The sequence below is a fragment of the Convolutriloba macropyga genome, chromosome 6 (genome assembly GCF_964194025.1).
Source record: "Convolutriloba macropyga chromosome 6, txConMacr16.3, whole genome shotgun sequence".
Classification (NCBI taxonomy): Eukaryota; Metazoa; Xenacoelomorpha; order Acoela; family Convolutidae; genus Convolutriloba; species Convolutriloba macropyga.
The window spans coordinates 22865015-22875511 of record NC_134473.1 but is presented as its reverse complement, the minus strand read 5'-3'; the positions used below and the strand labels follow the sequence as shown (position 1 = coordinate 22875511).

The 10497-nt window shown below is 34.4% G+C and overlaps 1 protein-coding gene across 1 annotated transcript in view; it reads right to left on the bottom strand.

The window, feature by feature from the left end:
• Positions 1–1102: 1102 nt before the first annotated feature.
• LOC142340872 (uncharacterized) overlaps positions 1103–10497 on the bottom strand; it is an 82598-nt gene continuing 73203 nt past the window's right edge. Inside the window, exons 3-4 of the mRNA XM_075391628.1 lie at positions 2816–3084; positions 1103–2152 (exon numbers count right to left, since the gene is read on the bottom strand). Coding sequence (XP_075247743.1) covers positions 1362–2152; positions 2816–3084 — 1060 coding nt within the window. The 3' untranslated portion in view covers positions 1103–1361. The remainder of the gene's footprint in view (positions 2153–2815; positions 3085–10497) is intronic.

Sequence of the window (10497 nt, the reverse complement as noted above, 5' to 3'; positions counted from 1 at the left end):
AAACGTACACTACCGACGTTAAATTCACATCAAAGGCAACAAACATTGGGAATACAGACAACTCTAAATAGATGAAACTTGTTCAGTATTATCAGAATTGACTTCGGTATGTTTATTATTCGTTTTCGTAGCTGTCATTTCATTTGCTGTCTCTTCCGAATTGGGACCCATTTGTTCAACTTGACTTCTCGACTCCACCCACAATCGTCCTCCGGAAACGTCTATGTTGTTATCATCATCTGCGTTTTCGATCAGAATTTCGGGCATGTAAATTTGTTGATGGGGGTTGTACGAGCCGTTTCTAACGGGACGTCTTATCAAGTTTTTCCTCTTAAGCTGAGTATAAACTGCATAAGCTAAGATGACTCCAAAAAACCCGACAAAAAACAAAACTAAGCAGACTATTACGAAGTTAGTATTTATAAACACATTTATGTCTGCCATTTTAGTCCGATATGGTCTGTTAATTTGACAATGAACTATACGTGAAGCTTAGCTAAATGCTATTAGGTAAGTAATTTCAGCAATTTGAGCAAAATGATGTTTGTTGTTTTGAAACAAATTCGGGCTGTTTAACTGTAAACAAGTGGATTAAAGCATGTGACATTTATATACGGTAAGTAATGAAACTTTGTAACTCGAGCTTAAAGGCTGCCTTATTTGACCAATCAAAGTCTTCCAAATTGAATTGGGACCTTTTGATTTTGACCCTAATATGACTTCATGTCTGAAAATGGTACAAGGGAGTGACAAAAGTTGACAGTTTGCCATATGTAAATTTGCAGCATCAATTTATCATACTGCAGGAGTTTGAAAATTGAAAATTAACAATTGAACCGAAAATTGTTTCCATACAATGTTTGAACAAAGTCAGATGGCCTGCAATAGACAATTGAAAATTAAATAAAGCAAGTCGTTTACATTTGTCGCAGTACGTTTGCTGAGAACATGTTGTAACGATTGTCTTAATTTCAAATTTTGATTTTTTCCTAGACAAACATTGGAAACTTAACAAAGCATATCCTTTAGCTATGACCAGATGCTGATCAGCCAATTGTTACTCGAATCATGCAAGTTCGCCTCTTTTGATTTGCTCATTTCCCAGATTTCTTTTTGCAGTTTGCCGAGTGTTTTCATAAAGGCAGTTATTTTTATGGGAGGTTTGCTATTTTTCAGCTGATCCATGGATGAGCTGTTTATAATATTTCACTTCTTTACAAAAATAAAAAAATTAATGAAAAAAAATGAAGAAGGGGTTGTATGCAATAATGATATATTCATAGTATTTTAAACATTTTCAGGTTTAAATACAACATTGTCGTGTTTTAAATAATACGGAGTACAAAATATACAAGTTCCAGCTAAGATTCTGCATCACACCTTGCCATAGTCCCGTCCACGAACAACCTCCTCAAACTTGGGATAGTTTTAATGTCCGGATTTGGTCCGTCTAAACTGGCTAAAGTTTCAGCCGCCTTCTTACACAACATGCATTCTCGCTTCGTATCGTTTTCGTCATGATCAACAACTTTAAACTCCGTTCGCCATTTGTGGTATTCCATAAACGCCGTCTCATTTTTGAGCAAATAGTCAAGATATTTTCCCAGTTCGGACATAGTTTTGAACTGCCTGACGTGAATAAACGACCCAGGTAGCAACTCCTTATAAGATTCCCACCACCCATTAACTATTGGAATTGCAAATGATTGTATGGCGTTTGAAAATTTCTCCGAAATGTAACCACTGCAATTTGAGTTCTCAAACGAGAAGTAAAATTTGCAACCTTCTATTACTTCTTGTCGTGAAATTTGGGGATTTCTGGTAATTTGAAAAGACCCGTGATTGATTATATTGTCGGAGGCAGGGTGGAAACATGTGTTGGGCGCGCTACCCCACATATGAATTTTTTCTGGCAAGTTTCGGATGACATCCAAGCCTAAATCTACCCGTTTGGTCCATGTGTTCTGGCAATTGTTGATCGCCCAACAGAAACTTTTGCTCTTGTTGAAAGATTGAAACTTCTGTTTGATTTGGTCGAAAGTTAGCATGTGGTTTTGCTTGGCGACGTAGAAGTAGTTGAAATTGAAAGTGGCGTTTTTTGATTGGTAGATTGTCCAGTTAAACATGGAGTCAATGGCCCCATTTAGACCACCTAAAGAGATCAAAGTCTATAATAGACAGCACGTTCAAAGCAATTCATGTTTTTCCAAAACAATAAATTTTAGCAATGGGGGTGTAAATGTATGGGGGCCAATATACATGCCAGGCCCTCGCGTTTTCTTCATTTGGAAAGATAAGAGGGGTACCATATTAAAATTTCTGAAGAGATTTCGTTTTGAAAAAATTGAAAAATGTAATAATTGAAATAAGATTTCGTTTTGAAAAAATTGAAAAATGTAAAATTTGAAAGACTGATGTGAGACCACCCAACCCAACGAAACAGCACGCAAATTATCAATTTTGGAATATTTCGCTATTTTTTTTTTGGCTCAAAGCCGTTAATTTTCTGAACTAAAAAGCTACGCCATTTCAGTCATGATGGTTCTGAAATATTTTTTTTCCAGTTTTGACTTAAACTTAACGGCTTTTTCTTATACAAAAACGCCATTTATACTTTACAATGCAAATGTAACACAGCTTGAAAAATAAGAAAAAACCGCCAAGAGACAAAAGTTGAAACTTAAGAAAGCGTCGATATAATATGCACGAGGAATTAAGATTAGGGCTCGTATTTTAAGGTTCGTGTTTCATACCGATAAATTTAATTTAATGAGACAGATAAAACATTTTGTAGCAAATTTAAAACTGATCTTGCCTAAGTTAGCCATATTCATGACAGACTCCGCGTGAGTTGAGACCCAGATTTGTTCTGGCCTCCGAGCGTAGCTATTTGTCCCCCACAACCGATCTAACTGCCTGACACCTGGAGTAGCCCTGGCAAGTACCACATCGAATCGGTTGAGATCATGAGGCTTCAAACCAGCACCAGAGTGATGATAGCAATCGAAGTTCAAATTGCATTCTTTCCTGTAGTCGAAATCTGTCTTCGCGTATCTTGCGGGAAATTCAACCATTTGAATGCTTCTAAAATCGAATGTTTTCAGTTCACAGGATGAAGTAAACTATAATTAGGCACCAAGATTACGTAATAATATGGCTACAGGTTTGGTTTAATGTGCTGCATTTTTTATTTTACGGTACCTCTTTTCGCGCTCAGCATTTTATCTGTCTATCACCTTTTTTCTTTGATTTCAAAAGTAGAGCCGGACCATCAAGCTATGAACGATTTAAGTTTTTTAAATATAAAGTTTCTGTAAAAGAAAAAAATGAAGACAAAAAAAACATTGAAAGCTAAAAAGATGTTCGCTGATTTGAATGAGTAAAAATCATTTTGTGTTCCAAGGATTTGGAAAACTAAACAAAATAAACAAATTAATTCTTTTGCCTACAAATTGATGAGAAATTGGTGGCTAAGATATAGATTGTACACATAGATTGAACACGAGCGTTCGCACATATTTTTACGACCTCGCATATCCAATTCCGCTTATTCATTTCGGATAATTGTTTTCAAAATTGCATAATTTGTTTTTGATATATTGACTTTTTTGTTCAAAATGTTCATATCCATAGTATCAGGAACACTTAGGTTATTCTAATGAATGATCAGCGATAGCAGGTCTAATAGTTCTGATTGTAGTCAGTCGCTGTCTTTTTGAAAAATACTTTCCCTCTTTTTTTCTTATGTTAATTACCGAACAGAACAATTCAATTGAAGGCTTACTTTTAGCAGGTTCACTTATCTTGCCGAGTATTTTAGAAGAAACCTATCAAGCGCTATTGATTAAAAGCTTATGATCGTTCGCACTTCCAAAAACTCATTGCGTTTTTGTCTTATCAAACTGTTGACAGGTCATTTATCACATGATTGGCGTTTATGAAGAAGGAACAGTTGACCACGTCTATTTTCGCAGTGAAAATAGCAGATTTCTACCATATTTAAATGAATATTTCTACTTTACTCTTTATTTCTCTTTCTTGATCCAGTCGGATAAAAAAATTGACATGACTGCAGGTTTTAGCGGCTTCCTATGGATAAAAAATCAATTTTTTGATTTCAGTTGATTGCTAAAACTTCCCATGAGTTTGAAATCAAAAAGTTTAAGAAACATGGTCGTCATCTTCAAATTTGCACTTTGCTTTTCCTTTTTATTTTTTTTGTTACCTCGTATCATTAAATACAGATTGGATATCACAATTTTGATGTTGACAAAAAACACAATTGAACATATCTGAAGTTTTTAGTGGACTGCTTATTGTTTTAACAGCCTCGACACCGGTTTATCGTGAAAATTTTAATTAATTTTCGATTTTAGTCTGTATTTGTTGTTCTTTTCGTGGTTTTCTTTGCCGAAGTACGCGAATCTATTTAATGACTTCAAGAGAAAACTACGACTTTGAAATTATCCGGTTCCGAGAAAATCAATTGTTTTGTTTTAGGTTTGCCCTTTGTTCTTATTTTTTGTCTACCTGTCACCTATTCTCAATATTTAGTGTTCAGATATCAAACTATTGGTGTTCAAAGAAATCATATAAATTTTTATGGAATAAATCATGACTTTATTGGTTTCGGCACTGTTCTCTCGCGAAATTTAATTGAACTTTTGTTTTTCGTCTATAATGTTTTTGTACGACATTTGACGTACGACATATCATGACTGATGACCGGTCTCATTTTTTAAATTGGAGGTATGACTAAAAAAATCCTTATAATATTTTCAGTTGAAATTGTTTGTTCTTAATAAAGTTTGTTGTAGTTGTTTGATTTTTTGTCTGTATTGTATCGTAGTCTTAATAATGGCAATTTCCATCGGACCTCTAATGTTGCATCATTTACTTACTAAATGATTTGAGTTGGAAGCATTTTTTATTCATAAACCAATTACTTCTAAACAATAGGGGGCTTGCTCGGAACATTATGTGCAAACACAAATCACCGAGCTTCCTTGTTAGGTGTCAGTATCAAAATTAAAATTTGATATGTCCTAGAAAAAAACGTTAGGGCCAGATAAGTTGTCTTTCTTTTCATTTTAAGCAGTTGCTTCATTCACATAATTGGTTTTCATGGCGTAAAACAAAATTGTTCTTTACTAGAAAGCATAATTCAGCTCTCAGTGACAAAGCTTACAGACCCCGTGTTAAAAGTAAGAACAATTACAGGAAATGAAAGAACTCAAAATTTTAGACTGGTTCAAGGTCAAATACTTCCTTAGCTCTAAAATTGAAAAAATAAACATTTTTCACTTTAGGTAATCAGACACTTAATGGGACTTGTTATTAAAGGGCAAGAAATAGGCAAGACTCCAATGCCACATTTGCCCAGTTAAAAGTTGAAACCATTACGTAGTTTTTATTATGTGAACTAGCGAATGGGCTCGATATTAAAAATATTAGTCTACCACATGAAAAAGACGATGAGAAAACTGAAATAACCAAGAGTTTTCTTTAAAAAAAAAATGAAAGATAAAGTTGCGGAAAACTCTTAGGTAAGCATAGTAGGTTTTGATAGGTTTTATTGGAGATGCAAAAAAGCATTATAAAAAACGCAAAAAGCAAAGCAAAAATTTATTAGGTTTTATTGGGCGACAAAAAGAGCGACAACCAAAAAAACAATATTGTATGAAAACAAATAGCCTCTGCGTAACTTATACCATTAGTTGCCAGTTGAGTAGTTCAAACAAGAAACATTATGGAGAATTGGAACTCCTGTTGATGGCGCAAAAATGACGCATATAACATAGTAAAAACATAATCAAATGAATTTGCCGCATTTGATTTGAAAAAAAATTCTGCAAAAAATTGTCTTTTATAAAAAACAAGTATCTAAGCATCAATTTTTCTAAGGTTTGATATCTTCAGATTTGGTTAAACTATGTTTTATCACTACAGTGTGATTGTTGCTTACTGTATTGCCAATTGCCTAAGGTACCTAGCTTTGGATTGCGCCAAAACAATCTGATGAAGCCAAAGATGAACTTGTTTCTCTTTGTTTTTGATTTTGTCGTTATATAGTACTTTTTTGTTCTTCTTGATTTTGATGGGTCACGTTTTGAAATTAAATTAATTTCTGTCCACGGTACGGTAGGAATAATTGGTTTTCAGAGTTCTACTTTTTGGAAAATTTTCATTGAACTTCCGACTGAATTTGTTTTTTTTTCTTAATTTTTATGCTTCTGTTGAAACTCAATAAAATATTTGATTTTAATCAACAAAATAATCACGAAAATAGAATTGATGAGAATTTCCTGCAAAAGGCACTCACGTAGCTGTTAAGAAGAATAGATTATAAAAGTGTAAAAAAAATGTATGAAAAAATTTGCCCAATAGCCTTGACACCGGGGAAAATTCTGCAACAAATGAGTTAAGGAAAACTTGTTGACTCAAATTTTTCGAAACCAGTTAATTTGTAATTTTTTTGAATTTTGTAAGTTTGTAAATGAAATTTTTTGTGCGTAGGGTTTTCTACTTTAAAGCTATGCAGTGGTTTAGCATCAAATCAAAAAAGTTCCTTGAACATCGATATACTTTGTATATAACTTTGACAAAGCTTCAAAAGTTCCAATTCTTCCTATTCGCAACAAAATTGTTGCCCACAAAATGTTTCTGCATTTTCGTGTACAGTTTTGATCTAAGTATCCAAAGGTATTAGCATTGATCTGAATTATAGAAAAAGAACACAATTGGATTTTTTGCGTTGGTGCCCCCCCCAGCTTAGTGGGTTCATATTATTTGCATCCAGACGCACGTGCAATATTTTTTCATTATGATCTATGTTGCCAATGTTTTTGCAACTTTCAAGATGATTCAAAAACCGCCAAAATTGCAACAAAAACTTGACTCTTTCGTCCAGCAACGTGAAACTTAGACGTGCTCGTTTAACAAATTAACAAATGATTAGACTAGAGATATGTTTTAAAACATATTTTTGGCGACCATCCGCCTTGATGATAAGGACATAAAACCTTCTGAATTAAATTTAATTTTTTTTTTTGAAACAAAGAGGGGGCATGAGCACACCCCAGGACTAATATCCAAGACTACGACAGAGTTTCTTATTGCAGACGAGCCAACCAAACACGAAGAGTTTTTTTAAGGGTTTTCAGACGTCACCCGACCAAGAAGGCCTGACATTTTTTTGGTTACAGACGTCACCAAGAGATGATCGCCCGAGGTTCCAGACGTCACCTTAGAAGTCCTTTCCCCGGTTAGACGTATCCAAAAAAAAACGTGATTTTTTTTGCGACAAAAAATCTCAAACACACAAAAATTGTCCCCCAACGAGCTTTTGGTAGGTGGTTTCTGAAAGAAATAGCCGTGAGCAACTACAAGTCAGCAATTAACGAAAAAAAACACAAATTGCCCGAAAAAAACGACATAGCGTTTTTTGCATCGGAAAAACTCAAAAACAATTTTCTCAATTTGTCGCAAAAAATCTACATGAAAGTAAAATTTTTATTTGAATCGAACACTTCAGTTGGACTTAAAATCAACTTTATTTTGGTTGAACACCTTATGTAAAATTTTTGCTCAAAAATGAGAAAGTCGCAAAAGTGCTTTTTTGAGCTTCAAAAATCAAAAAAACGTTTTTCTAACGCCTTAATGAAAACTTTTTATTAAATCCAAAAAACCCATTGATTAGCCCCCCTGGGTTCGTTGGAAAAGAAGCTTCAAAATTAATTTATCGATTTTGCATTTTTGTAAAAAAGCAACTCAATTTTGACAAAATTTGCTTCCTTGACTACAAAAAATCAAAAAACGTTTTTCTAACGTTTTAGGGAAAACCTTTTAAAAAATCCAAAAAACACATTGATTAGCCCCCCTGGGTTTGTTGGGAATTAAGCTTCAAAATCAGTTTATCGATTTCGCAATTTTGTAAAGAAGCAAATCAATTTTGACAAAAATTGCTTCTTTGAATCTAAAAATTCAAAAAACGTTTTCCTAACGTTTTGAATAAAACATTTAATAGTTCCACTGAAACCCATTGATTAGCTCCCCTGGTTTTGTTGGAAAACAAGTCTCAAAATCAGTTGATTGAATATACAAACTTATAAAGAGGCAACTTGAAATTTGCAAATTTGCTTCTTTTACTTAAAAAACTAAAAAAAAAAGACTTTTCTAATGTTTATTGGAAATTTTCAGGAGATAACAAGAAAGCGTTCGAAATAGCTCCTTCCGTTTGTTTGAAAATAATCTGAAAATTTATTTCATTTATTTCAAAACTGCAAAGAAGCAACAGAAAAGTGGCAAAATTGTTTCTCTGTTATAAAAAAAATCAAAAAACGTTTTTCTAACGTTTTTTTTCTTATTAAAGGAAAAATCAATCAATTTTTAAAAAAGAGCTATTAAATATACCTCCGCAGTTCATTAAAAAACAAGCTGAAAAACTATATAACCATTCTGCAAAACCGAAAACAACAGACAGAAAATTACTGAAAAGCTTCTGACAAAAAAACCTGCAAAGAAGTTTGTGTTTTCTTTGATCTTAATTGCATACTACTAGCCGCGAGCCTAGTTAATGGGGTAGTATGCATTCCTAAGAAAAACCGACATTTACACTTATTTAGTTTTCAATTTTGCATACTACTAACCGCGCTTCTAGTTAATTGAGTAGTATACACTGAAAATTCCTTCTCAAGAGAAATAAAAAAAGGGAAGATAAGATCTATTTTTTTTCCTCAAAAAACAAAGAAATCAAAAGCTCTGGAATAATTCCCCACTAAAATTCGCTCACGCAAATAGTCCTTTTAAATTGGAAAACTCAAACGTCTCTTTTTTGTCCGCGGTCTAAGAAGTTGCCGAAAGAAGTCCCTTTTTCCCCTTTGGTCTCAGTAGTCACCAATTGAAGAGGAGTGTGTTTCTTTTGGGTCGCAGTAGTCACCAAAGTAAAGATGAGCATTTCATAGGTGGCAGATTTTATCCAGTAACAAATACAAGCAGTTTTTGATGGTAGCAGTTGTCCTAAACTTCATAAGAATTGCAAAACAGAATTTCTTGGAAAAGAGCTTCAAAGTAGACCCAGCTTATAAGCAACCAGTCGTCTCTGCTTGTCTGTAGCTCACGTTGCCTGGTTGCACCGCATTTTAAATTCAGAAAAGGAATAACTTATTTTGCAGAAGTATCCATATATATTTAGTTTGTTTGGTTTTTAGGTTTTATTTGTTCCTAAGACTCCACACACACACACAAAATAGAAAACAGATCAGAAAAATTTTTCTGGTGCCTTGATTGTATTTAAGGGAGAGAAGAAGGTTTAAAACTAGCAAAAGAATCGTTGCAAAGTCATATATGTAAAAAAAATTGAAAGCAATTATTTGGTCCTGTTCAACAAATCAACGGTACACACGCGCGAACGCTTAGTTTTTCCTTTTTTTAAACAATTTTTTAAGCTAGATTTAGCACAAAAAAAACACATTTAGGATTCTTGTTTTTGTGAAAAGTTGCGTTTCTACTTTTGAAGGAAAAGAGCTAGGCTGATTAGCCTACATAAACATAAAAGGTTTTTAACTTACCAGAAAAGTCGTCGCTCCGTAAATTTTGAGCCGTTTTTACCTTTACTTTACATACGACAGAACCATTACGAGTTGACTACAGCCGGTTCATCAAGATGACAAAAGAAAACAGCCAGAAGTTACAATACGCATTGAACAAGTTCAAAATGACTGAGCTCAACATGAAAAATCAGCTTGATCTCTTTTAGACATCCATTGAGCAGAGAAAAAGCTTCCGAACTCTTTCTTTGTCGATCAACAAAATTAAGGAGAGCGTTGAAGAGCTGAAGACAAATCTTGACAGCATCATGATGGAAAAAGTAAGCTCTAGTAGCATAAACTCAGTCATGAAACATCAATCGATTTTGATCTCTCGTCTAGAAAAGTTGGAACTAGAAGTCAACAGTCTCGACGATGATGGTCAATTGAGTCAATCATCAACTCGAGTGCGCAATGACATCAGCTGCGTCTCACAGTCCTCAAAAAGACAGCTCGAGTTGCGTCGATTGACACCGGTTTCCCAAAACTCAGAGCAAAACAACTTGACAGTAAAGAACCCTGCCAGCGATGTCTCCCCTCCAGTGCCCCCAAGACCGGCGAAACCATCGTTTTTCCTTCCGCAAGGAGAAAATAAACCCAACCTTCTCTCCAAATTCCTTCAGAGCAACAGCCAATTTGCGCAGGATACTAGAGAATTGACTGAAGAATCAGTAAAAAATTTTACGACGGTTGAACACATAAATCAGTCAATGTCGTTGTTAGCAGCCCCAACACCAGCATCAACCCTATTATCCAGAGAAAACATTCAGGACAGATTTGTCTTGAGTAATCCTCAATCCCCAGTACACAAAGTTGTTCTCAGAGAGCAAGAGAACACTTTCAACCAGTTTGCTTCAATTCAACAACCCTCCATTCCAATGAATCAAACTGCAGTCTTATTTCCTGTTGA